Below are 27,995 nucleotides of genomic sequence, written 5' to 3' on the forward strand. Positions count from 1 at the left end.
TAATGGTTATTTTTTTTCTCAGAATTCATGCTGTTTTATTTATTTTTTTACTTTCTTTCAAAAACATTTTTTTTTTTTTTTACATATGGCTCTAATACCCTTCCGTAGTTTCCATATCTGAAAAGTCACAGAAAAGAACAAGTGGGACAGTCCTCGCAGTGTGATTGGTCACTGCAGAGCTTCGTCGTCATCTTTTGCAGCGTTTTGATTGGTCGAGCCGGTGTGGTTTATTGAACCCGGAAGAAGTGTTAACCTTGAGGAAGCAAAACACATGTGCTACAGAGTTAAGTAAGAGACTCTCCGGTCGCTTTAAAATGAAAATATTTACATTGGTAGACTTCATGTGAGCCTCGCCTGTTGTCCAACGATGAGGCTCCCGTTTCTTGTTGCCACCAGAAGCATCGGTGCTGTTCACCGCCTGCGACAGAGCCCGTTGCTTCCCTCTCCTCTCTCGGCTCTGTCGAGACTGCAGAGGTTCGCTGCTGTGAGCAGTCAGTGCAAAGATGAGAGGAGCTACTACATCACGACCCCCATCTTCTACGTCAACGCTTCTCCTCACCTGGGACACCTGTATTCAGCTGTGATAGCGGACTGCTTTCACCGGTTTAAGCTGCTTCAGGGATTCAACTCAAAGTTTGCAACAGGTAAATGTAAAAACTACACCGGTTACATAAAGTAATCCCTCAAACGGTTGTCGTTTATATGTTTATATGTACATTTTAAATCTGTTGCAGTCAAACAATCCTCGTCATATAGTTATTTTCAAGTAAAACCTGCAGACTGATTCTACTTTCTAAATAAATGTGAACGTGATTATTTGTGAATTCTTGGGATTTAGGCTGAGAGTAAGTGAAAATATGACCTTTATTTACTAAGCCCATGGTTCTCAAACTGTGGTACTGTTATTCTGCATAGACCAGGGTATGTGATCAGTCATTTTGACTGCACAGAAGTGCATAGTAAATTAAACGAATAACAAAAAAATAAATTAGAGTCTTATCGCTCGCTCCATCTTAATCTAATTTCACTATACCAGTGTGTGAAGTGTATGTGAGGAAGAGGAGGACGATGAGAGAAATTATGGACTCTGCTCGGTTTATTTACACCACTGTTTTTTAACGATGACGATAATTACTGTTACTTTGAGAGCTCAATATTTTCTCAGGTGCTACTTTTTATTAAAAAAAAAAGTTTGAGAACCGCTGCTCTAAGCTGAACTAGAGAAAGCACTCAGGGAGCGTAAACCACCTCCAACGCTGCTCAGCTTCCTACAGTGTCAATACGGATCAAGATTTGTTTTTTTGACCAAACTACAATAGCTGAGTCAAGGAAAAATATCTAAAACTCCCCTGTCTTACAAGTTTAGCAACTGTTTTAAAAGATGTTCTGAATATGTGTTCACTTCACCACCAACATCTTTAAATTGCTTCCATTGATTCATAATCTACAACCCCAAATCCTTCATTCCCATTTAAAGTTATACAGCTCACAATCAGACAAACAAAAACATAAATAATCAGATGATTACTTAATGTATACCTTTCTTCTTAAAGGCACAGATGAACACGGCTTGAAAATCCAACAAGCCGCTGAAGCTGCGGGAAAAGATCCCCTGACCTTCTGCACCGACGTGTCGCAGCGATTCAAACATCTGTTCGACAGCTGCGACGTTTCGTACACGGACTACATACGAACCCCGGAGCAGAGACATCGTCGGGCTGTGGAGCATTTCTGGTCGGTGCTCTGGAACAACGGACTCATCTGCAGGGGACATTATGAAGGCTGGTACTCGACACAGGACGAAAGTTTCCTCACGCCGTTGCAGGTGGGCGACGCAGTGGACTCGTCGGGGACGCCGATCAAGGTGTCGCTGGAGAGTGGACACAAGGTACGTCTTAGTGAAACGGAGATAGAAATCAAAGGTGTGACATCAGTGAAGATAACATTTACTTATACACGTCATGATCAGTTTATTGTGAGAATAAATCGGCCTGAGCTTCACACACTGATTGTTTAGTTTGTGTAATTTAGCACGGCAATAAAACGACTTCCCTGATTTCTAGGTGGAGTGGATGAAAGAAGAGAACTACGTGTTCCGTCTGTCTGCGTTTCGGTCTCAGCTTCTCAACTGGCTCAGAGGAAATCCCCGCGTAATACAGCCTGAATGTTTCTACCAGGTTGTCCTCCAGTGGCTACAGCAGGACCTCCCCGACCTCTCCGTGTCCCGTCAGAGAAGCCGCCTTCAGTGGGGCATCTCTGTCCCCAACGATCCCGAGCAGACCATCTATGTGTGGCTGGATGCTCTGGTGAACTACCTCACTGTGGCTGGATATCCAGACACTCACGACCAGTGGTGGAAAGTGGTCCACCACATTGTTGGAAAGGATATCTTAAAATTTCACGCCATCTACTGGCCAGCTTTCCTCCTGGGTGCTGGACTACCGCTGCCTCAGACAATATACGTGCACTCACACTGGACAGCAGAAGGAAAGAAGATGTCGAAAAGTGTGGGTAATGTCGTGGATCCTCTCCAACGCTCGCAGATGTTCACGACTGACGGTATGAGGTACTTTCTTCTGCGTCAAGGTGTTCCAGACTCGGACTGTGATTACACTGATCACAAAGTAACTAAGCTGCTCAACGCAGAGCTGTGCGACTCTCTGGGTGGTCTGCTTAACCGCTGCACAGCTCCAGGTCTTAACCCAGCTCAGGTTTACCCAGCTTTCTGTCCTCAGTCCTTCTCAAGAGAGCGGGGAGGCAGAACGGTGTTTGAAGACCACCACATGTTGGACGCTGTAAAAAATCTCCCTGCTGTGGTAGAGCGGCACTACGAGAACATGCATCTATACAAAGCTCTGGAGGCCATTGCTGCCTGTGTGAGGCAAACCAATGCCTTTGTTCAACGCCATGCACCCTGGAAGCTGGACAGGGAGGACAGTAAAGACAAGCGCTGGCTGGACACCATCATCCACGTCTCCTTTGAATGCCTGAGGATTTATGGGATCCTCCTGCAGCCAGTGGTACCAGGGATTTCTAACAAACTCCTGTCCAGACTTGGAGTGCAACCAGACGAAAGGAACTGGGCAGCACTGAATTTCCTGCCACGGCATCAGGGAATCGACTGTCCCCTTGAAGGGAGACCACTAGGATCTGAATCTGGAGTACTTTTTAGTCGACTGGAAAGTCAAAATCAAAAACCTAACAAAGCAAAAAAAGGCCTACAAAAATTAACTAAGGCGTGATTTTATGTGTATTTCTTTGGACTGATTAAACCAGTAAGAAATAAAAGTCCTGTGTCTCTTATATCTCTATTCTTACATAATGTATTGACTTAATCTTCTAAAGGTTGTGAGGTGTTCTTATCACTGTGCTTCTGTAAATTCTTCCCCTATTTTAAATTGATTTGCTGTTGGTCACAATAGAAAATACTGGAAGCCTCGTCTTACCTTGTTAGTGGAATTAATCGAGGACACCTTTTGCCACTTTACATCACGTTTGGTTGTTCCTTCCATTCAACTAGAGAACACAACGTTTTGATCCGGTGTGGATCCTCCTCAGTGGCCATCAAGTGTGGTTTATCGCCCTGACAAAAACTTTTTTTTTTTAGAATCTTAAATTAACAAAAAATTTATACTTTTACCAAAATATGTTACAAACATAAATGTTTTTCAAATTATAAGAAACAACACCTATGCAACAGCAATATTATGTCAGAATATATAAACGTTTATGAACTAAATCAGACAATAGATCAAATTAAATGTTCAGACTTAGGTAAAACATTTTTACCTGTTGATCTTTAATTTTTTTTTTTTCTGTCAGATCATATCTGTAAAAATCAATCTCACCGGAGGAAGATTCACATCAGATCAGCACGTTGTGTCCTCTAACACAGTAGTGTGCGTGCTCTACGTCCTTTTGTACTTTGTGCTCCGTCTGCCCTGCAGCTTCAAAAGAAAAGGGGACGTGCTCATAAAATTCCACCATCGCTGAGGACACAACCTCGTCTCAGTGGGACACAACTACACAGGCAGCAAACACAAGTACAAGACATAAAAAAACTGACAGGATTTTTTAATGAGAAATACACGAAACTGAAAAAATTGTACAAATTGAAATAAAATTAAAAAAAATTGCATTCTTATAATTTCTGGTACTTTTTTACATAGACTTTTCCATTATTAACCATTATCTGTTCACACCACAGCAGGATTCCCTTCCATTGACGATCGATAATTGCACGACTGGAGTCTAGATATCTTCGGGGTTTATTGTCTCAGTGGTCAAGATGTGGTTTTGGTTCATCAGGTTGTTTTGCCCGTTGTGCCTTGTTCCCAAATAATAGCCTACACAGGACTGGACTCGTTCCTCTGCCAGTCAACACACCTCAGCTTCCCCACGTGACCGTGGCATCTACCGTCAACAAGAGCTATCAGTAATATGAGTTGGTGCCTTGTCCTGGTTGTGTATCTACAAAAAGAAGAGGGAACAGGACATTAGAAACATGAAGTACAGACAACTGTGGGCTCAGAAGATGGGAAACAGAAGAGGTTTCGACTTACTTGAAAGTTGCTGTTGCAGTTGCCTGACGAGAGCAGCCGTCTGCTGCTGCTGCTGAGTCTGCTGCATTCCCTGACGCTGAAACTAAAAAAGATATGCGCAGTGTTAAAAAAAGAGAAATATTCAGGGTTTTTATATGCACCACACTGTTTTACATATGAAGTACTGTTTGCATATACTGAATAACATTTCAATTTGGAAGTATTCCATCCATCCATTTATCCTCTACCACTTTATTCTTCACACGAGGGTCGCACAGGCTTCTGTGCCAATCCCAGCTAACATAGGGCATTACCAGTAAATCACAGGGCCACATATGAGAGACAAACAACCACGAACCCTACACCTAATCCCCATATTGCATGCTTTTGGACTGTGGGAGGAAACCGGAGAAGCCGCAGAAAACCCACGCAACATGCAAACTCCATGCAGAAAGGCTTGTAAGTAATCCATCAGGACCATATAAAATGACACTAATGAAGTGAGATTGTAATGCAGATATAATTCAGAACTATACTGCAAACATTAAATCCTCTAATGCAGTGGTTCTTAAACTTGTTTATACAAAGTAGCACCTGAGAATATATTGAGCTCTCAAAGTGACACAGTAATTATCACCAACGGTAGATTAAGATGGAGCGAGAGATAAGGCGACAAGTTATTTAATTTAATTCTGGTCAAAGTTCATCAGCTCCCCTCCGATCACATAGCCTGATAAATACAGTGGTAGAAGTATTTTCCTCCAAGGACCACCAGAGGAAGCTGAAAAACATGGCTCTAGTGGTCCCTTTAAGGAGGCAACAATGTCCATTTTAAGATTACCTACAAACTACAGTAGATATGATGCCTTATCATTTATTTTTTATATATAGCTGCAGTATATTTGAGATTATGGTCTACACATTTTTATGTTTCCAAAATGATTCTAATGCAGATCATTTAGATAAAACTAAAAACGACTAACTGCACCGTTTACTTTTCATTAACACGCAAACAATTTTTGCGGTTGTTGGCTTGCGTCAAACTATCATGTTTACGTATCTTTTCAAAGTCCAGTCCACCCGACATTAACAGCAACCTACCAGTGGTTGCTGCGGGGGCAGTGGCTGCATACCCAAGCCCTGGTTCTGTGCCTGGCCTGGTGGTGGCACCGCTGACACCTGCTGCTGCTGCTGTTGTTGTTGTTGTTGTTGTTGTTGTTGTTGCTGCTGTTGCTGCTGCTGCTGCTGCTGCTGTTGTTGTTGTTGTTGTTGTTGTTGTTGTGGTACTTGCTGTTGAGGAGGAACCTGCTGTGGCTGGACCTGTTGCTGCTGCTGTTGCTGCTGCTGCTGCTGCTGCTGCTGTTGTTGTTGTTGTTGCTGCTGTTGAACTTGTTGGACCTGCTGCTGCTGCTGCTGTTGCTGCTGCTGTTGTTGCTGTTGCTGCTGCTGTTGTGGGATAAAAAGGGATAACAGTTGTTTTTTTTGGGGGGGGGTTTATTCTGGTCATCAAAAAAGCCACTGAACAAAAAAGCTGAGGTTTGCTCTCTCAGTAACTGTTTTCTAAAGTTCATATAATGTACATCTACATTCACTTATCCACAGCGAGGCAGAGGGGAGGTAAAGACATAGGCCTGCACAAAGCAGTTGAAGCAGATTAATAAATCCTACGGTGTCAGTTTATCTCAGGTTTCCTGTTTTTTTTAGGTTGTGCAAAGCTGATGAGCGCCAGTCAATTCAATCACCTCTGGCTTCACATTGTTTACACTGTGAATATTTGTGATTTGATAAAAAAGAAAATCGAATTGTTTCAATGAAACATGATTCACTAGCAGTACATACACAGCAAAAACCTACACTAAAGATGATACAGTGACTTACTCTGAGCGCTTGCTGTCTGAGGTACTGCTGCTGTGCTGCTTGTTGCTGCTGCTGCTGCTGCTGCTGTTCTGCCAGCATCTGATTGGGCCGCAAGCCTAAATGGACGCCTTGACCTCCCACGTGGCTGAGACCATGCATGATAGGATTCTGCTGGATGGGCTGGTGGGCAAATCTGAGGCGTTACAGGACAGGAAGAACACATGTGAGTGGAAAGGTGATATAAAAAAAAACATACAAATAAACCATAAGAATAATTCTCTGCCATGTTTCTAACAAGGCTTCACTGACCTCTGTGTGTTCTGCATACTCTGTGCGTAGCCTGGAGCCTGCTGGTGAACGTAACCACTGGGCCTCTGCTGAATTTGCCTCAGAGGATCCACCACACCTGGGTTGGCTCCAGGATGACCGCCCTGGAAGTTCTGGTTCCCGTACGAGGTTGGAACCATACCACCACCTTGGGACGGATGCTGCTGCATGTGTGAAGCGTACGTGGTATAGCCCTGAGATATGGACTGAACAAACCGAAAACGGTGTGGATAATTAAACATGGAGACAGAAGAGGAGGACATTGCTGACTGGTTGATTCATTGTGTTCTCAAGAGCACAAGTGCCAGCTACATATATATATATATATATAGTACTGTGCAAAAGCTTTAGGCCACCATTAGATTTGTTGTTTTAGCAACGCTATAATGACAATAGAGGATAATTATTTCAATTTCACTTTACTGGAACACATCCAGAAAATATGTATGCAGTTTTTTGTTTCAATTTCTTTTATTAGGGACAAATTACATAGCACAGTACAGAAATACAGGTGGTGCCCTATTGTTTTTTGTTTTTAGCATGGTCCTATCTCACTTATATGTGAGATATGGAGGAGTACTTACAAAAATGAAGTCGTTTCTAAGGTAAAATACGTCCTAGTCGCTACGCCGGATGTGCCTGGACTCTAGTGCCCGGAATAGGAAGCGCTGCTGTTTAGAGGAGTGGTGAAATTTGCCAGTTACGTAACTAGTCAACGGAAGTGCAATTCCGCTTCGTAGAGCTCAGGAAAACAATCAAACCCTGCACTCTCAGCAGTGGCTGAACTGATTGTTATGGACTTTTAGGGCTTCATAAACGAGGTAATGACGCAGACACACGCAAAAATGCAGTGTTAATTGGCACTCCGGGCTATGGGATCTTTAACATAATATGAACACTTTAACATAATAGGAGTTAATACCAAGTTGTCCTCTACAGGTGTCAAGTATTTAGCGTGATCTAGCCTGACACTTGAACAATAACACAGCTCTGTTATGGACAGATACTGGAGTGGAACCTTAATTAATCTTACTGGTAAATCCTGTGTTTGTCCTACTATTTAATTTAAAGAAATATCTGCTGTAAAAAACGTCTATTACGCCAGGTTTATTCAAGACATGCTTGAGCATTACATACACATGTTGCATGAGTTAAACTCATTGACAGCTCGCTAATATATAAGACCAGCTTTAAGTCGCATCACTTCATTCCAAATTCCAATGATCACAGAATTTGACAGACAGAAAAAACAACAGAGCTGGTGGTGCCTTAAACTTTTGCACAGTACTACACACACACACACACTTATAGAGATATATAAAAATGGAGGTTAACTTCTCAGGAAAATGTTTATCGACTTGTTATCCGATAAATCGCATAAAAAGTCGGCTCATTTTCCAATAGACTTCATGTCTTCAGTCTATGGTACCAGCATACAATACACAGTGCTGTACATCCACAAGGATTTCTGTATGGATGGCAAACATTTAGAAAAGGACCTGAGACGGCTGAACAGAATCAACTTTGGTGGTGACATATTTGCAGGACTAACTAAGGTGTGGGGCTACATATATTTCAGACTCCTGGTGTTCAGGTACAGATGTCAAATGACTTGCGCTTCTTAGCCAGAGAAAAGTAAAGCAACAGAAAGATTTACCTGTGATGCCTGCATTGGAGTGTATGGTTGGTTGGGTGTTATCTGTCTCATTTGCTGCCCCATCATGCTCTGATTCTGAAAACGAGTAAAAGCAAGTCATCAAATAATAACTGGATTCAGATACACTTTTTTCACGTTCTCGTCTTAAAATTATTTCAGAGATTTCTTTCAACGACTCTGCTGGTCTGCCTTTAATTTAAATCCTGAAGGGGCAATATTCTTGAACATTTAGTGGATCTCAAGGTAAGATCTTTTCTGTGTAATAGCCTCCATCACTAGTTTCACATTGTCACTTCAAATACCTTGTAGTGAAAGATGAATTTAAGCATAAATGCCACAAAGGAAACAGACAGACTACATTGACAAAACAGGGTTATGCAATCTCCCTGCAGAATGGTGAAGTCTATAACAAACCACAGAAAGTTAAAACACTGTGGAGAAAAATTAGTTCATTTTCCAGGGAACCTTTAGGGAATCCAACATCCAAATTCTGCTCCAGCTCACAAGCTACTCTGTTCAAACTGAACTTAATGAGACGATGCCTCTTGAGCTGTCAGTGAAGACTGACTCACCAGTCTGACCTGTATCTGATGGCGCAGCATCTGGCTCTGCGGCAAGGTCTGCTGGGGTTTGTAACTCATATACTGCTTTTCCAGTCCCATCATGCTCGGCATGCCTCCCTGCATGCCGGGCATCATTCCTGGGTGGCTGGGCCGAGCGGGCATCATTTTATTCATCTGTGGGTTGCGGGCAGGTCTGTAGGGAGGTTCTAAACCAGGACCACCTGTAATGGAAGAAAAAAAAAAACCTACATAAACCACAGTCTCAGGTGGTATTTCACATATTCTTTCAAAAACCAATATGCTGTGAACTGACCTGGAGGTAGAGGCTGGTTCTGTGTGTACATGCTCATGGCCTGCTGACCGTACGGCAGCCTGCCATAAGGGTGGGTCTGCATCAGGTCGGGTGGCATATTCGACACGTAGCTCACACCACCTGGTTGACGGTTCACATACTCCTGGAGACCAAAAGAAAATACAAAACTCTTTTAAATCGGTTTGCAGAGATATATATGAATTTGTCAGAAAACCCACATTATCCTAAAATCGTCAAGAAAACATAACAGACCTCAGTCTTGGCAACAGGAGGCTTCTTCTTCTTGTTGGATTTTTTCTTGTTCGTCTCAGATTGCACACCAGGAACATTCTTCTCTGGCTTCACGGCTTCCATCATCATCTTCTTCTCTGGTTCCTGGGAGACGGGCGTCAGGGGTTCCTCCTCTTCGGGCGGCAGAGGGAGCGGCTCCAGGTAATAGCTACGCGGCTTGGGCTTCTGGTGGGTATGATAGAGCAGGAAACGCTGCTGCTCCTCAAATTTGGTGACCTTGCGGTCCACGCGCACCGTGCCAAACCAGCCCCAGGAGAGAGGGGCAGAGTGTTTGAGGCCCTCAAACACGTCCCAAGGAGAAATCTTCTGTTTGGTTGACACTTGGAGGCCCTGGAGGAACAAACACATAGAGATCATAATTAAACTCAACGGCTGACTCAAGATTCAAGAGGTACAAGTGGGATCAGTGTAATATTTCCTCTTGTGACTTTATTTCATTTAACAAGGAGGATACTGAAGGACAGCTTTTCGTTTTATCATAATTAAAGGTTATTTGCAGGTAATGCGATAGAGCTGCTTACCTCTTTCTCAAAGCCAGCTATCTTGTTGCCCTTTGTGTCTATGAGCGACCCCTGAGGTTCACAGGTAATGACATCACGGGTTTGCTTGGGCAGAGGCAGTAGCTGGCGCACTTTTTCCAAACTTTCTGACTGTCGATCTCCGAGTTCTTTCTGTGGAAATAAAAATGGGAACATTATAGGACAGCAGAATGCAAAAAGAAAGCCAATAGAGACAGGCGCAAGTTACAATGAGGATTCATCCACCTTTTCCCACTGTTAAATTGAAGCACTTACTGAGCTTTATCGGGGTCAATTTTCACACTTTTCCAGTATTTATACAAATGCGTACATACTCCAAATGGGAATTGTTTTATTACATTAAAAGGAGACGGCATTATGCGATGATTAACCAGAATTCTGTTAATAATCAGTCACATTCTCAAGCGAGATCCAGGAGAGCAATTTTCATTTAGACACTCTGACTCTCTTCCATCTGTTAAGCAAACTATTCAGTATTTTCAAGCACTTAAGGCAACTTTAAACACTTCTCAAACATTAAAATGACAGCACTTTCAAAGGTTTCAAGCAAACCCTATCAAACAATTAATTGTCCATCTTTTCCCCCTCAATTTTTGAAATCAATTAGGCTACATATCAAAAAAAAAAATCACTTTTTTTTGTCAATCAGTTTTTAAGGAGACTATTTTTACTTTTGAGTGAATTGTTTGGGGTTTTTTTTGACTGAAGACACAATCCATTCACCTTCACAAAGCAAATGGTCCTTAACTTTGAAATAGGGCTGAAACAATTACATGATTAATGTATTAATCAATTACCAAATTGATCGTCGGTATTTTTTTCTGCTTCTTAAATGTAAATATTTTCTGGTTTCTTTGCTCCTTATAACAAAGAGATCATTCAAATTGAATTATTCTAGATTGTGGACAAAACATCATTTTCAGGTTTGAGAAACACTTTTCAATAACCTTAAACATTTTCTGACATTTTCTGGACCAAACAATTACTCGATTAATCGAGAAAATAATCGACAGATTAATAAATTATGTAAATAATCGTTAGTCACCCATTTGCAGAGCGAACTGCCATATGAATATAGGTATGATATCAGATAACAACTGTCTTTAGACTGAGAAGTGCCTGCTGCTCTTACCCTGAGCTTCTTAACCAGGTTCATATAGGCTCTCTTGTTCTCCTCCATGCTGCCCTGAGAGATACTGGACATGTCAGCAGCCAGTGTGCCATTAATCAGCACACTCAACATGTCCAACACAGTTGTGAAGAGCTCACTGGTGGAGAAGAAGCAAATGGGGGTCAGGCAGATCAAGTTACTGGCAACAATCTGTTCTGAAATAACAGCGTTAAGTGTCCAGTGAGATGAATACTGTGCGGCCTGCACTTTGGCACAAGGATTTCTCAGGGCCCACTCACTTATTGGACTGCATGTCCACTGTGCCGCTGCTGATGATGTCGAGAAGTAGTACTGCCCATTCAGTCGTCTGCTGGGTGCTGCGCTGCACCGTGTCAAACATGCCCCCCACCTATGAAAGGAGATGAAAGGGACGTGTTTAGTCTTTAAACGTAGACAATAATTATTGTTAATGACTTTCACTAAATGTTTTGTATGATTCACTGAAAGGAAGGATATTTTCTCATAACAGGGTCGGTTTTAAACAAACAATTAATAGCACAAATAACTCATTTTTATACCCTTTTGATTTTTGGTTGCATTAGAAGTTAAGTTTGTTCTGCACTTCCCAGTAGTAAATAGAATTATAGTAAATATTTATGATATGATTACTCAAATGCATGTGATTTTGACCCTAATTAAGTTATGAAAAATAGATGAGGTTTGGTGAGACAATGCAGCTGAAGTAACTCATGTAGGTTTAGCTAAAATCAATGAATGTTCATAATGAGTGGCTGAGATTTCTAGCTACTACATTAAGGCAGGAGTGAGTATAGATCTGACTGAAACTCTACAAAATATTGAATAGAAGTGAAGGTGTAAAATATCCAGCAGAAGAATAAAAGACAAAAGGTCCATGTAATTTCATGACAGGAAAAAAAAGATTTGAAATGGAAAAACAAAGACTGTGCTGTTAACAGCTGGTTAGAGAAATTCTTACAAGATTCAGCCGTAGTTTCAGAGCCTCGTGCATCATCTGCTTTGCCTTGCAGTCGTCCTGGTATTGGTCTTCTCTCCAGTTGGTGACAATCTGCTGCACCTGGCTGTAGAGTGAGGTGAGAAGGCCTTCCCTCTGTTCATCCTGCCCCTTCAAGCAGGTCAGCACCAAAGAGAGAAATGGCTGCTGACTCAGCAGGGACATACTGAGGAAGAATAAAAATTGAATTTAATAAAACTGTGAGACTACACCTTTGTGTAGAACAACCAGAATATACTATATACATTTTGTTTGTTCTTGAATCAAGTTTTTTTTTTACCTTTTCTGTTTCTGTCTGTCCCTCTCCTTACGTGAGGAAGAGCCCAGGTGCTGCCCTTTCTCCAGCTCCTCTCCGGCTGCCTTCAGCACATGGCCCTGAACTGAGGTGGGCAGCTTGGCAATCAACGGAGCCACTAGCCAAACACCCGACCGCTCTGAAGAGCTGCAAAAAAAATGACGAGACTTTAGTGTCATTGAATGCAACATAAAAGAGAAGGAAAAGGGTTGAGGAGTAAGCATCTGTCATATATTGTTGCTGGGTGGAAATAAATAATATAGATAAAGTGCATGGATTTTAGGCTTCTACCTCAGAATATAAAAAATATTAATACAGAGAATAGAGAAAAATACCTTAAAATTGGTTTCATCTTGCTCGTGGTGCTGCTGCTGTTTGAGGCGGAGCCGCCTTGTGCCGCTGCTCCGTTCCCTGAGGGGTTACTGGAGTTCATCTCAGCCGATTTCTGAAACACCTCTATCGTGGCCTTGGCTATGTTCTCCAAGAGCGAGTAGAGCTCCTATTGTGAAATAAATGAGGACTCGTCAGATCATCTTAACAAAGACAAACACTTATTATTATTATTGCACCTGACCTGAAACCACATCTTACATTGTTTGTGCTCTGTTTGATCATCAGCTGCAGCTCCAGGGACGACTGTCTCATCGTCCATTGGTCCATGTTCTATGAAAATAAAATACATACACATATATTTCCCATTGTCCCAACAAATTTAGAGTTTCACATTTGACATCACTGGTGAGACACTTCTCAATCTCTAAATCAATCAGAAGGGGGCAGCAACACCTCACAGCTCTGAATCAGAAAAATGGGTAGAAGCTAAAAGAGAATAATGAGTGAAGGTCAACAGCAATGTGTTTACACACAAACACACACTGGCCTTAAAGGCGTCTTAATTATTCGCTTTTAACTACTACCAACTTTCTTGATTACTAACCTTTCACTAGTTGAAAAAGAAAGATGAAAAAAGAGTCAGTGTTTTTTCTCTACCTGTAGGATGCGTTTGATGCGCTGTCTCTGTGGGTTGTCACCATCATCACTGTCCAACTGGCGGTGAGGATAGCAAATGAGCTGCAGCAGCCGCTGGGCCTGAATGTTCACCAGCACTGGGTCCTGGAGGGCGCCGCTGTCCTCAGACAGGGATTTAAGGCAGCGCTCGCCAACCCATTCCTGCAGAACACGAAGGAAAACGGAGGAAAAATAAGAGGCGGAATGAGAAATGTGGAGGCGGTCAGTAAATTACACTTCTTTTCACTAGGAGCTGGATTAAAGCATCTTTAGTAAAAGAGGAAGATGGCAGCGATACCGGGGATAAAATCATATAAAACGAGCTCAAACAAAGCCGAGGGGGTGGTGATGAAAACAGGGCAATTTTTTTTTGGAATTGAACTCAAAGGTGACATGTGTCTGAAGTCTCTTAAGATCTCAAAGCATGTTCAGCTGTGAGCTGTCACTCCAGCTTTCGTATCCATGAGGCATAAGTGACTTCTGGTGCATCTCATCCTCACTTTCTATACTTGGCTGACTGCTTTCACAAATACCTGAAGCGGAAGAGCTTATATAAGCAAATATAGAAAGTTTGTGCATCCACCCAAAAAGCTTTCAGACAGAAAACGGAGCATCGCTGATATTATTGCACTTCCAAAGTAAAGGGCGCATCGGTCCTCACGTCTTTTACTTATTTGTTAACACTTTTCAGTATCTCCATTTTCACGCTTTCTATTTCACGCTGTCAATCATTTCAACTCATTCTCACCTGCTGGCAGATGGTCTTCAGAACATACTTTGCATACACATCTAAGCTTGCGGTTTCTATGGAGACATTGCGTCCCTCAGATATGTCATCCAGGCCTGCAGGGTGTGACAGTCCAGATCCTCTCAGTTCAGCATCACCTTAAACATGAAGACCAGAGTGAGTGAGGGAGCGAGAGTGAGCGTTGATGAGGAAAACAAACTGAATTTTTATTAAATATTAAATCTATTATTTAACCTTTTTCAAATTATAACAATAAAGCAAAACAACACAGTACAAAACATAAAAGAACAACAAGGCTGTCAGTGTTAGAGTTGACAACAATGGTCTCTTAGGAATGCTGCCACAATAATATAAGTTTTAAGGTGAGATAAAGAAAAAGAAAGAGAATATGTTGTTTTAAGCACCGCTTATTCACATGACCGGACAGGTGGGAGTCTCCGTTAATGTGGGGTGACACCACACTGAACCAAGAAGGGTCCGCAAGCACTCACAAAGAGACTGACGGACATCTCTCTGAGCCAATGTGTGAAACGGGTAAACAAGTTTAAAAAAAAAAAAAAGAAAACGATTCTTACCCAGCATGAAAACAGCTTTTAGGACAGCGAACACTGCTCCAACGACAATGCTGTTCTGAGAGGCTGCGAGAAGGTGGCGATCGCAAGACGACCGGATACCAACTGCTGCTTTATCTGCAAAGCCAAAACAGCCAGTCACATTTACGTAGACACAATAAAATGGAATTTCAACACTCAAAATAAAAGTTTTTTTCGACTGCGTTCACTACCTGACTTGACACCATCTTGGGGCACAGGGTTGCGCTGTGGCGTTTTAAAAAGGTGCAGCAGAATCCTGCAGGTGAGTCTGGCTCCTGGCTCTGAGTCTTGCTCACTGCATGCTGAAGGTAAGCACGGACATGCGTGCGCTGATTAGAGACGAGTTTCTTCTCGGCACACATAATTAACATGAAGTCGCTACTCTGTGCATCTTAATTTAAACCTTATCCTGAACAAAAATCAAATCAGACAGCTGTTGTCGTGAAAGATGGAGCGAGAACAAAGAGTTTACCACCGGCCAGAGCTGTTGGCAGCTGGCATGGTTAGCAGTGTTATAAATTGAGCCAAACCAAACGGCACGGCTGAATGGGGTTTTGTGTCCATGCTGTCAGAAGAAGGATTACCCAGCCGGGAGAAAGAGGCTCCTCTCTAGCCAGTACACACAGCACATCCAGGTTTCATGGAGCCTGATCAAATATGTGGTGTTTACTCTACTCTTTGACAGAAGTAATGTATTATACAGTGTTCCTTTCCATGAGCCAAGTAGCAATTTACTATTCAAGAACCATACAGATGATAACATGCAATTTGGATCCCAATTAACTTACGAATAATATGATTAAAAATTAGAGTGAGCTCTAATACCTGTGTGTGAAAAAATAAGTTTTACCTGCATTGAGGAGGGAAGGAATAGCCACACATCGAACCAAGTCTTCTAGGAGTAGGCACTGTCTAGCAATGAGAATGGCGACAAAAGTTGCCAGAGAATCGTGGAAGGACAAATCGCTCACCTGAACAAATGAAAGGGAAACGTGGGTTAATGAAAAAACACATTCAGATGATATTAATCAAAATGGAGCTCAAGAGATAAGGGTCAAAATTGTGGTGACCAGAGAATAAAGTACTCATCGTTTAACAAAAAAAAACAACAACTAAGAAAACACAACTTACATCCACGTTACATAGTAAATCATTGAAGCCACAGTTGCCGTTGTTAGAGGAGCAGCAGAGAGCCTTGAGGATGCCGAGCCACTCCTTACTCAGAGAGCGACAATAAGCCGTCAGCTCTGCACACAGGATACCGATGTCGTTCACCCTGGAGGAACATTACACAATATTAACACCGTTCAACGGGGTGTTGAAGAACTGAAGCAGTCTGTGAAGAAATAAACAGCATGTATCATGAAAAGAAGAATACCTCTCAGGGTCTCGATGGTCCACACACACATCCATGAGCACATTGCAAACAAAGCTGTAGCGGTTGGCCGGGCTGTCGTTGAGGATTTTCCCCACCATGGAGTGGTTGAAGTTGTGGGCCGACGGGTTGGCAATGGCCTCCATCATGAACACAGGATCCCAAAGCATGTTGGAGTCTGAGGGGTCGATGTTGCAGTAGATGGAGTTCTTCACTTTGGAACAGAACTCACTGAACGCGGAGGAGGACGACAGAGCAGAGAGTAAGAAATACAGTACAAAAGAGTAAGCATTAAATTAAAAAAAAAATGGACACAGGGATGGTAAATAACTGTGGGCATGTTTGCAATCTTGAGCTTCTTTCACACTAAAATTAGTGACTTCACCAGACTTTTAAACCCAGATGAAGATGCCAAAAAAAGGCAATTAACACCTTTCCCACTGCCAGTAATTGACCTGGCAATTTTTTTTCACCCCTGCATCACACGCGCGTGAAGTGCGATGTGGTACACAGATGTTTCTGAAAGAAAAAAACACTCAAGTGATAATATCACAGTGGTTACTACTTTGCATCTTTGGCTTCAGTCTCTGTTTGAATAAAATAGTTTAGACAGTCTATTAATCAACTAAATGATATTGAGCGCCCGTCCCAAGCTTTAAAAAGTAAGTGCTACTAACATTAATGCTAATGGCTATCCTAACAGCCTGAAGAACACATAACATTTCACCAGAAATGGCCATCTCAGGCAAAAATGGAAAAACAGCAAGTTCACTAGGGTCTTAAAGAAAGGAAGGAAAGGAAAAGGATTAAACACACTCCCATAGGTGAAAAACCTGTTTGGTTTTTTGACCACTGGGACTGGGATACTGGTTCACTGTTTGATACTTTTCCTTCTTCCGTGCATTTTTGCTTGAGGGATTTGTTTTTTAAAAGGAATTGAATAAAAGGAAATAAACACCATTAAACACCTGAAGACTTATTCTCACCTGAAGATCTCACCAAACTTGTTTTTGAGGTGACTACAGGAGGTGTAGAGATCGTAAAGGTAGGCCAAGATGCAGCGCTCAGCCGAGGAGCAGTCTGCTGGGTTTACCCCTGATTTCACCACGATGCGCAACCTATGAGACACACATACACATGTGATGTGATACATTTCAGCTGCATATGTTAAGAAAACATCTTGCAGTTGATAACTTTCTTACATGGAGTTGACATGAAAGGACTGATACCATTCTCAATTTAGAGGAAGGGGCTAATCTCACCACAGGCGACAAACTACCAGCAACTCTAAAGCCAAGTAATTAACACGCCATATATTGTATATTTAACAGATAGTTAAACTGTAATATATTAACTACAATTTGCTGGTTTAAGGCTGGTTACATGCCAGACTATTTCTTGGACGGGACCATATAGAATTTGTGAGAAATAGTCCTGCACATACTCCCACAAACGATTTCTGTACACTATACAGGAAAGAGAAAACTGTAGAGACATTAGGATTCTGTTACCTTTGTAAAGAGTTAGGTTAGATGCTGTTACCTCCTCTTTCCAGTCTATTTACCTGATGGACCATATCAGTGGAATCAAATGTCTTGGCAACAAAGTAAATTAGGGTATTTCTCAAATTTTATCTGACTCATTGTTTGGCTTTTAGTCAAACAAGTCAGCTTGTTTGACATTTCACATATTTTACTTAAAGTTGGAGGCTTCATATCAGCTATACTCTATTAAACATTTGAGGTATTTAACTACCACTAAATCCAAAAGTGACTTTAAAACAACTTTAACAACAGAATCAGCTAAAATTTCTGAACTACAAGCATCGCAAGCAACCGAGAAGAAAACAAGTGTCCTGTCAGCAGTCCTGTGACAAAAACAATCCACATTATTCTTTAACTGCAAATGTCCTTTTTTATCACAGTAATTAAAAGTTTAATTGATGTCTTAACCCTGCCAACATCCCTTTAGGGGGGGAATTAACTGAACCAATCCTTGGCTCACTTAATTTCACAATAACAACAAAACCATGCTGTCTTCAAGTTAGGGAGCCCAATTATAAATAAACTCTAGTGCAGATTTTGACTTCTAGGGAATCTTTTTTGGCAAACCGTCACAGTTTAGGATTTACATACCCATCAAAGACTTGTGCTGTCTGCTCGGGATTGAGAATGAGGCAGGAGTGGTACCTCCTCAACACAGCTACGATACACAGACACAGGCTGGTGGTGTAGCTGCCCACCAGGCTGGACGACTTCAGCAGTAGCTCGGCTTCCACCAGACTCAGCTCATTCAGGAGCTACAATACACACACACACACAGAGCAATGACTGTAAAAAAAATTGATCAATAGCAAGAAAGGTTTAAGTGATGAAAGTGTTGGTACCTGAATAGCAAAGTCTATGAGGCCACTAATGTTGAGGGAGTACTCCATGAGGTCAAAGATGAACTGAATGTGCTGGACGAGAGGCAGGTGATATGACATTCCTAAGGCAAAACTGGTGATCTGTTCCAGCACGTTTCTGGAAACCTGGACACAAATTAATCAATAAATGATTATTGACATACAAAAATAAAAACTGCCCTTGCTCCCTGTGGAAAGTTCAATGTGTTTATTTAGCAACAACTGTGTAATTACAAAGAATAAATAAAGTTTTGAATAGAGAATCTTTCTGTTTGACATAACTATCACCTGACAGACCTTATAATGTAATCAAACCACTTTTGACCGCTTCTTACTTTTGAAATCTGTTTCACTTTCATGCAAACGTCACCCTGGGACTATTAGATCGCTTGAATTAAAAAGTGCTTAAAATGGTAATGAACCTCAGCGTCATTTTTAAAAATGCAAAGTGTTTCATATTTTATAATTCATGAGAAAGTATCACGCTTATTGCATTTGGGATCAATTGCATCCTCAGTTACAATCTGGACCAACGGAAATTTAAATACATTATGTTGTGCTGGGTTTTTAAGTTACAGCCACTTAAGTGCATTATCTATTCAAATTGTATTCAGACATCTCGTGAGGAAAAAAATCTAATTACACTCAAATCACATTAACATTCAAATGAGGCATCTTGGGAGCCCTCTTGTTTTAGGTTGCTGGTATTTGCATTAATCAACTCTGTGGCTGGCGAGGTTATCTCGTTTTACCTGTGAGGTGACCTGGTGCTGGTCAAAGTGAGAGAGGTGCTGGAATTTGGAGAAGATATCCTCTGCAGTCGGAAAAGCCTCCGGCTTACTCCTCTTCCTCTTCTGTCCTTCCTCGCCACCTGCATATGTGGGCAGAGTAAAGTGGAGAAGAGGATTTAAAAAGTAAGAGAAGAGGCTGTGACTCTGGACAGGTCAGTGGTGTTTCTTTTTCAGTCTGTCGAACAGGCCAGCCGAGAAATCAAGTAAAGCCAGTGGCCTGTTTTCTGATTTTCTTTGATTTAACGCTTTCCTGCAAAAGACACTGCTGCGAATGCAGGGGAAGTAAAGGAAAACGGGAAAACTTTTAATTTATGAAAAACACAGTTGTGAACCGAAGGTCATCATGAGCAGGCAGAAAATATGCCAAGTTGGCACAATACACTGCAATCTATGCAATTATAAGCCTAAAAACCTTAAGTCACCTTAACAAGTGCACATGTAACTGAGATAAAGTGCCTGCGAACAGATGAGAGCTATTAGCATAGAAATTGAGTGGAAAGAAGATCGAGTAATGCAAACCCCTAAGGTCACAAAAGAAAGGGCAAACATGTTCTTTTAAGAAAGGCAGGAGAAAGAGAATACAACTGAGAAGTATTCAAAGAGGGGAAGGGTGTTTTACAAACATCTAAGCACGATAAAGTCCCTGCTTCCCATAAAACATCATATTTAATAGGATTTTTTTTAAATACACGTAGAGGATTATTCTTACTGTCAACTGCAGAGCTAGAATCCTCTTAAATCGGGCGACACTTAGAAACTTCAAGGCAATTTAACTGACATCATTTTCATTTCTTAACGTGAAAAATAGGCAAAATAAAACTGATGGAATGTAAAATCATAAAAGGCAGCTGGCTGCCAGACAAACTGCTACGGTAATGTAAAATATCAGCTAAATGGAAAATGTGGGACATTAAGCATCAGTCAAATGCTGATAAAATTGAGTTACCCGTTTCTGCTGTGCTTTTGCGGTTGAGCACCTTCAAGATGTCTTTGGTAATTTTCTTGATGGTGTGTCGCGCTTCATCTCTTAGTTTTCCTACGCCGTACAGGACCACTAACCGCTGGTTGCACTCGTGGCTGGCGCTCTCCTCCTGCGGACGAAGACAAAAAGACAGAAACGCCCCAATAAACTGATGCACTTGATAACCTGAGCAATGATATGGCTCACATGAGCAGTTGATTTATTTACATAACAGAGAATTTATTCATTTAATGAGTCTGTGAATGGGCAAGGTAATGCTTGTAACAAACAAGCTCGCTTTTTCCCCTCCACACGGCGGGATTGTAGCTTTATTTAACTTCCAGTCAAAAGAAACAGATTGTATTCTACTAAGAAAACATTTCAAATTAAATAACAAATAAATGAGCACTCTCACCTGAGGAATGGGGAAGTGAGTGGCATACTGAATGTGGCGAGGTTGCTCGTACAGCTGAGGGAAGGCCGGGTCCAAGCCTTTGTCCTTACAGCCGACCTTGCTGTCCTGCTCCAGAGCTGGCTTCTCTGGAGATGGGCTGCCCTTCGACTCACAGTGCATCGGAGGAGAAAACATCTGCAAGGCAAGGAGAGGCTGAAATTACTCCACACAAGGACATGCACAATGCCAACATTTGATTAAAATAAAATGTGTAACACCAAATAACATTTATGAATGTGTTATGAGAGAAAACAAGACATTTTACATGGTGTATTTACCTCGTCAAAATTAGCACTGGAGTTGTGATCTATTTCCATGGACTCTGACAGACCGGTATCCTGTGGAAGAAACCATAATCTCATGTTAACCATTTGCACCTCACTGTTATTGTGTAAAGCCGCATGCATGCACCATCGCACTGCGCAACACCAACAAAAAAAACAAAAAAGATTCAAACATGCCTCCATCTTGACACTGCTGCCTGCTTCCTGCTCCTTGCGCTCTGATTCATCAGAGGGCTCATCGCTGGGGGATCGTGGGCGCGGTAAGTGGGAGTCCGAAGCCAGGTCACCGCGGGAAATGAGCGTGCACATGTAGATGTTGTGGGAAAAGACATCGTGACGGATGAGCTCACAGAAGAGCAGCACCAGGTTGGAAAACTCCACTCGTTCACTTTCATTCCCGGGCTCCGCTGCACGGGGGAAAAAAGAGGATTTGAATAATTCAGAAGCAGGTTTCCCTTGCCAAATAATTCATAATAAATATCCACTGGGTAATGGAATCAGAGGCAAAGACAAAAGGATATAAAGTTCCTTCAATATTAGAAGTTTGACACATTTGAGAATCACAACAGCAGAAAATTACAGAGAAATAAAGAAAGACTCACTCAGTGTGGGAGCCTGGGTATCAAGGAACTGCAGCAGAACATCCTGAAAAACTGGTAGTGTAGCTGCTGAGAGGGAGCCAGATGACACGGAGCCTTTTTCATCCACTACCTCTGACTCACCACATCTCTGTAAACATGCAGAGGAAAGACACAGCATGTAGCAAAGTGATATGATGCGTAGAGTGGAGGAATATCAGCTGTCAATTTAAAAAATGCAGATTGCTATCGCATGTTATGCCAAACTAACAAATAATTTGACTTGTAAAATATTTATTTCTTGTTAACATATTGACAACATCTATTCAGGCTTCAAAAAATGAAATGGAAATGTGACAAGGAAAACTTTTTCTCTGTTTGAAGTGCGTAAACTACCCGGGGCCCGACATGTGGTGCAGATGGTGGTGTGCATTTCTTACCTCTGCTTCTATTTCAGCCTGTCTCTTTTCCAGCAGCTTAGCCACCACCATGGCTCTGTGTCTGCCAGAGCGCTTACAGCACACTGCCCATTCACAAAGCAAGGTCACCACAGCGTCGTCATCTGGGGACATCTAGACAGAAATAATTAAAAAAAAAAAAGAGTAAAAACATCTTGCTCAACTTTTATGTTGCCTGCATGTTATGTTTTCTTTCATCTTAGTAAAACTGTCCATTTTACTTGCCGTCTACGTTTGGAAAAAAATTTAATGGAAAATGAGAATAAATCCTTACTTCATGGCCGTCTTTACTCTGGCCTGACCCAAATATCCTGTTGTACAGTGAATCCAGCGAGTTGTTAAAGTCAGACTTCTCAAAGCTGTGGTTGTCTAAAACCTCCAGAGTGTGGAGAACCCTTCCAATAGTGAACCCTGGCAAAAGATTACAAGAATTATCTCAAGCACCCATCTTGTTTTTCCTCCCACAAACGTCTTCATATGGTGTCAGCAGACATTATGGAGAGATGACAAATGTTTTCTCACCTGCTGTGGTCTCTTGGCACTTATCAAACGACCACCTGAACTCCACTGCCTGGCCTCGCTCCTTAATTTGCTCCTCGATTTCTCTTAACTTTGCACGGACCTGTGGTAACAAAAAAATAAAATAAAGAGAACATAATCTTGTCATCTGGGAAATAAGAATTCTCCCCAATCAGTGGAAAAACCAGAAAAGAATGGTTACATAAACCACTGCTAGTCTCTCCCCAGCTGTGTTTATAGGAAACAAGTATCTACTCCCATCTGGTGTGAAGAATAATAAGGTTTTTGCACTGACAAGATTTACAAGTAACCCGGGATTTGTCCTCCCATTTCTTGGTCCATGGGTTTGTCTTATTTTACCTGCAATGTTTTTTTAATGCTCCTGGACTGCAGAAAGGTTACTATAATATTTTGTCTTGTTTCATTGGGTTTATGTTCAAATAAAGTTCACAAATAAACTTGTAAAATGCAAATGTGGAACAACAACGAAACAAACAGACACACATTTACAACATGTCTAGAAAAAAACAAAGAAAACTACATCAGTGCTGATGGTAATACCTGCTGTGTAAAGGCTGTGTTGCCTCCTGGCATTGGTAAGCTGGATGGAGCAATGGGAAGGAGGTCCAGAGGTGAACCAGTCTTGTTTCTGCTGTCTGTTAGTGAGTAATGCCACACCAGGGCACTGGGACAACACAACACTATGCTCTGATGCGACAGAAAACAACAAGGGGGGAAATGATCAAAATCTATTTTCTTTTTATCACAGAATCGTGGGAACGAGTGTCATAATAAGAGTGTAATACCTGTAACATGCAGCTGAGGCCGAACACCAGAGGCCTGTGTTGAGGGCAGATGTAGAAATCTGTGAAGGGTGTCTGGGGCTGGTTCCCTCCTGCTGGCTGGGAGGTCGGGGTTGGGGGCAGGGCGTTACCTTGCTGCGTCAAGATTCCATGGCCTGGATGTCCTCCTGTGCCAGGGCCTAGGCTCCCGTCGCTTAGCAACAGGTTGAGGCGACGTGTGCAGAAGTAAGCCAGTCTCCGTGACAAGTAAGCTGACTGTACAAATTCCCCTGAGTACTGCAGGATGGAGGAGAGATACATAGAATTACCCACAGCACTCAGTAACCACTAATGTCCCTCGTGTTTGCACTTTGCTATAAGAAACAAAATGCGAAGCTCTGGGCCCAAGAGGCTGCTGTGAGCAAAAGGTCAACGCTGCCAAAGGGCCGTGGACAAAGACACACGACTGGTTCATGATAAACTGCTGACAGCTGTGAAAGACTGATGTAATATGGAGCAGTTAGTGCAGGTAACTATACACAGATGTGCGACTTGTCCTTGATGTAATCCATCAGTGCAGGAGTGATGAGAAACAGATTAGATTCTGAGATAATAATAATACACAGACAGAAGATTTTTACCTGTAGCAAAAGGGGCAGGAGGAGTCTGAGAAGCTCATCCTCACCAGGTCGCACCTTCTCAAAGCATTCCAGCACCCATGTTAGGAACTCATGCCTGTCCAGCATACCATCCTGTACACAGAGACGCACGTGTGTCTTTTAATTAGATGGTCAAAATAATTACAATTTCTAATGTTGAGAAAAACAATTAATGGAACCAGCGATGGAAATGCACTGATGTCTCTACATATTTCATCTGCTGAATCTATACATTTTTATTTAATCCATTACTAATTGCTCTGTAACATATTCTCCTCAAAACCTAACATAATGTTGTTTTGTATTTGTATTTCATTTAGATATGTAATTACACTTTTCTAGAAGAGGATGATTGTAAAGCATACATGCACATCACAAGTCTCAAATGTCCCTGTGATACTTTAAAACCGATTTCAGCTTGTGTATAAAAAAAGGGTTACATTATCCTGTTTTATGAAGCTTAAATGTACTGCCTCCTGTTTTACTACATACACTGTACAAAATCAGCAATCATATAATTGCCAAAACTACCATTATAGCAAATAACTGTATCACAGTGAAAAATGACTGATTATTGAAATGTTTTGAGCACACAGCCCTGAGCAGCAGAAGACTTTAGAGAGTGAACTGACCTGAAACATGAACATGGCCAGCTTCTCGTTGTATTCCCACTGCTTCATGGCCGTCTCGACGTCAGCAGGAGTGGCTGGTAGTGGCGAGCTACAGCCTTGACTGGGAAACTGTCTATAAAACTCTGCCACTTTCTGAAGCTGCTCCCACAAATACTTGGTAATGATCTGTGTCCATTCTACGAGCACACAAACCCACACAGAGGGGGAAACGCATCTCAAAGCCGCAGACAAATCAAATGACCAGCAAAACATCATTAAGTCAAAACATGATTATGAATTTCTCGCCAAAAATCGCAGAAAATAAGCTTCAGAGCAGATAAATTGACATGGTTAATACTCTCTTTACTTGCAGCTTACCTATACAAGGATCAATCACATGTCTCTTCTTAACTTTAGTTTCTGTGATGGCTGCATGATATGCACACGTCATTTTGATCATCCATGCTGAACGCATTACAGGGACTGAGTATTTGGCCAAGTATCCAAAAACCTCCTCCTTTTTGCTAAAGATGGGAACCTGTAAAAAAACGTCATGTGTAAATATTAAAAAAATACCGCTAATGGCAAGAATAAAACACTACAACATTAAATAAAGGTAGTATCTAATGATTTTACCACACCATACGTAGTGCATTTAATGAAGATTAAAATATGCTGTAAAATTAAGACAAATGCTAAATAACGTTTTAAATATTGTTGGATAAATGCATGACTACATCTGCATTCCATTACAGGTGCTTGGAAATATCAGTCTGATATCATCAGGCCGCAATGCTCATTATAAGCCAGAAGAAAAACACAATTTTCTGAAAAAAAAACTGGAGACACACCAGTCTCTCAGTGCTACATTTGTCAGACTTGACTAGCTTCCCTCGGGCTAAGCTGTAATTTGTTAAATTCACCTGGATGGATGTAGGGCTGAACTGTGTTTAAGCTTGAGCTGAGCCCAGCAGTACAGCCCATGGTAGTACTTTACAATTAGAACAGCTAACATGCTCACATTTGGCTGCAAATGTAAGAGGCTAACATTCAGCAACAATGCACGTATGGTGGAATCTCTGTGGGTGGGAAAATGGCTGAACCTGAAGAAAGGCATCTGTTCAAGTAATGTGTTTAATCATAGGTCAATGCAGTAAAACACTAATATGAATTCTCTGCAGTGTAAGGAATAGGACACACCACCCAAAGACAAACAGCAAAAATACAACATTGCATCAGAATGGCATGTGTTTGGGGGGGGGTGTCACTTGCACAAACAGGTGGTGGTAGTCTGTATTCATCATCGACAAAGAGAAACCAGAAGACCTATTCAGCAACACATACAAGCTGCAGCATTTGTCTAAGAAGTATTTGCATCCAGATTAAATATGTCCACTATTTGCTTACTATCTGACAGGAGCAGGAAAAGCACTAAACAAAAACCTTGCATGGGAGACTGAAGAGCAAAGATTTGCATTGATTATACAACTAACCAAAGCTCCGTGGAGAGGATGATGTGTATGTGTGAGGTGGTGAGAAATCATATGCTCCAAGTCAATTTCTTAAGCAATCCCACTACCAAGTAGGACTGTGTATAATTGTGTGGTATTGTCTACTGGGTGCTTCCTCTGCATCCCCTAACGCCAAAACTGTGTTGTCATGCAGTAACAGATTCTCTTACCTAAGGAGTTAATCTTATCAGTGTTAGTGAGCCGCTAAGCACGCAGCTTACTCTTTGACCATGATCCAATAGATAAGTCCACAGTATTTTATTATAATGTTTAATAGAATTTTAAGAACATAACTGCTATCAAAAACAGGTATTGTTTCAGGAGCCGATACTACGTCTAGATAATGATACAAATAACATATTTATTTGCAATCAATGCCCAACCCTACTACCAAGCATCATGACGAACCATTGCTTAGTAATGGAGGCTTTTAGTGGCGTACACTGTTAAATCTTACCTTTTTAGCCAGCTGTGTTAGGGGTTTGGTCCCTGCTAAATCTGTGAACCAGTTATTGATGGAGCTCTGTGACCTTGCTGTGACGAGCCAGAAATTATCCTTCTGGTTGACCTGTGGCTTACGCTTCCCTGTGTCAGGGAACGTGTTATAACGCAGCTTTTCTGCGATAATGCTGCTGAAGTTGGAGCTGATCTGCAGAGGCGTAAAGAGGTTAACACGTCAATTGAAGGGACTCACTACAAAAAAACCCAAAATGCAGCATAAAGTCAGGCAGCAAAGAGTCATTACCTTTGAGGGGTTGAAGTTGACATTTTTGGCACTGCCGTGCTCATCACCAGACACAGCTGGCTGGTTATTGAATCCCTGCTTCACATTAAGTGCAGTCAACTCATCCTAAAGCAAGAACACGGGTTAATGCATAGACAGACTATTTACTTAGGTCAACACTCAATCCTTCTACATCCAAACCAGCAGGTCGAGGTAGTAAGAAATCAAGTTATGTGCACCAGAATATCTCACGTTACATATATCCTACAGAGCCCACATCTTATACTTCTAACAGAGATAATGACTAGAGGCAAAGAAGCTACTTTTCCATTGGCATGAACGGATTATCTCAGGTTAATAATAGATCAGGATTCGACAACACGACTCAGCAACCGCTCACCCGAGCTTTGGCGATTTAGCTTCAATTACACGTAAAAAAAAAAAAAATTAGCTGAGCAGGTTTTGCTATCGTTATAACAAAACACTAGGCTAACAAATAATTACCAGCCACGCACAGTGCAAAAGAGGCTGTTTACACTGTGCGTGACTGGCCATTGTTTGTTTATTATTTAAACAAAACGCTTGATACCACTTCTGGTTTATTTGAAAGTGGAAAGCACTCGCCAGCCAGTGAGTTAGCTTAGCAAACTCCGTCACCTAAGCACTATATTCGAAAAAGCCTGGCGAGCTACAGCTAACAAACTGACAACTAGGTGCTGTTCATTGTTATTGCTAGGCCCAGATCGTTCAGAGGTCTAGCGAAACTGAGCTAGCTAGTGTTAGCTCGGACAGCTTATTTGCCCATGATATTCTCCCCCAAAACACCGCTTCTGCCCTTTCTGACTGCGCATCGTGAAAAACGAACCTCTTTTTGTTTCGGATCTTGGGGATAGACGTCCGGAGGGCCGAGCCGAGGCCGCTTTAAGGGCCGGTGTTCGTAACTTAGGATTCCGAAAGCAGCCATCATCCAGCGGCATCACAGCCTCTTCCTCAGCAGCCGGAGCCGAG

General features: G+C 41.8%; 2 protein-coding genes across 4 annotated transcripts; one reads left to right on the plus strand and one right to left on the minus strand.

Moving 5' to 3' along the window:
* Positions 1–28: 28 nt before the first annotated feature.
* On the plus strand, positions 29–4,138 carry mars2 (methionyl-tRNA synthetase 2, mitochondrial). The gene is made up of 3 exons (XM_058649292.1): positions 29–644; positions 1,554–1,888; positions 2,064–4,138. The coding sequence occupies exons 1-3, from the start codon at positions 368–370 to the stop codon at positions 3,240–3,242; spliced, it is 1,791 nt and encodes a 596-aa protein (XP_058505275.1). The 5' UTR covers positions 29–367; the 3' UTR covers positions 3,243–4,138.
* Positions 4,058–27,989, minus strand: med12 (mediator complex subunit 12). Of its 3 annotated transcripts, none has more exons than XM_058649291.1 (43): positions 27,853–27,989; positions 27,009–27,113; positions 26,721–26,912; positions 25,131–25,290; positions 24,774–24,949; positions 24,124–24,234; positions 23,507–23,779; positions 23,262–23,408; positions 22,704–22,803; positions 22,456–22,592; positions 22,164–22,295; positions 21,748–21,874; positions 21,323–21,552; positions 21,140–21,199; positions 20,823–20,996; positions 20,393–20,537; positions 19,408–19,526; positions 18,638–18,781; positions 18,387–18,550; positions 17,238–17,369; positions 16,255–16,482; positions 16,008–16,152; positions 15,727–15,847; positions 15,068–15,178; positions 14,859–14,972; positions 14,284–14,420; positions 13,518–13,697; positions 13,119–13,190; positions 12,863–13,026; positions 12,513–12,674; positions 12,197–12,398; positions 11,499–11,608; positions 11,221–11,356; positions 10,071–10,220; positions 9,511–9,879; positions 9,259–9,400; positions 8,964–9,166; positions 8,383–8,457; positions 6,708–6,931; positions 6,420–6,591; positions 5,643–5,987; positions 4,563–4,644; positions 4,058–4,470 (listed from the first exon to the last, which is right to left on the minus strand). In XM_058649291.1, the coding sequence occupies exons 1-43, from the start codon at positions 27,952–27,954 to the stop codon at positions 4,433–4,435; spliced, it is 6,612 nt and encodes a 2,203-aa protein (XP_058505274.1). In that variant the 5' UTR covers positions 27,955–27,989; the 3' UTR covers positions 4,058–4,432. The 3 variants fall into 3 exon arrangements, with proteins under 3 accessions (XP_058505274.1, XP_058505273.1, XP_058505272.1); XM_058649290.1 differs by having other exon boundaries at positions 5,643–5,984; positions 8,955–9,166; XM_058649289.1 differs by having other exon boundaries at positions 8,955–9,166.
* Between the last annotated feature and the right edge of the window lie 6 nt (positions 27,990–27,995).

Source organism: Solea solea, chromosome 14 (assembly GCF_958295425.1).
Source record: "Solea solea chromosome 14, fSolSol10.1, whole genome shotgun sequence".
NCBI lineage: Eukaryota > Metazoa > Chordata > Actinopteri > Pleuronectiformes > Soleidae > Solea > Solea solea.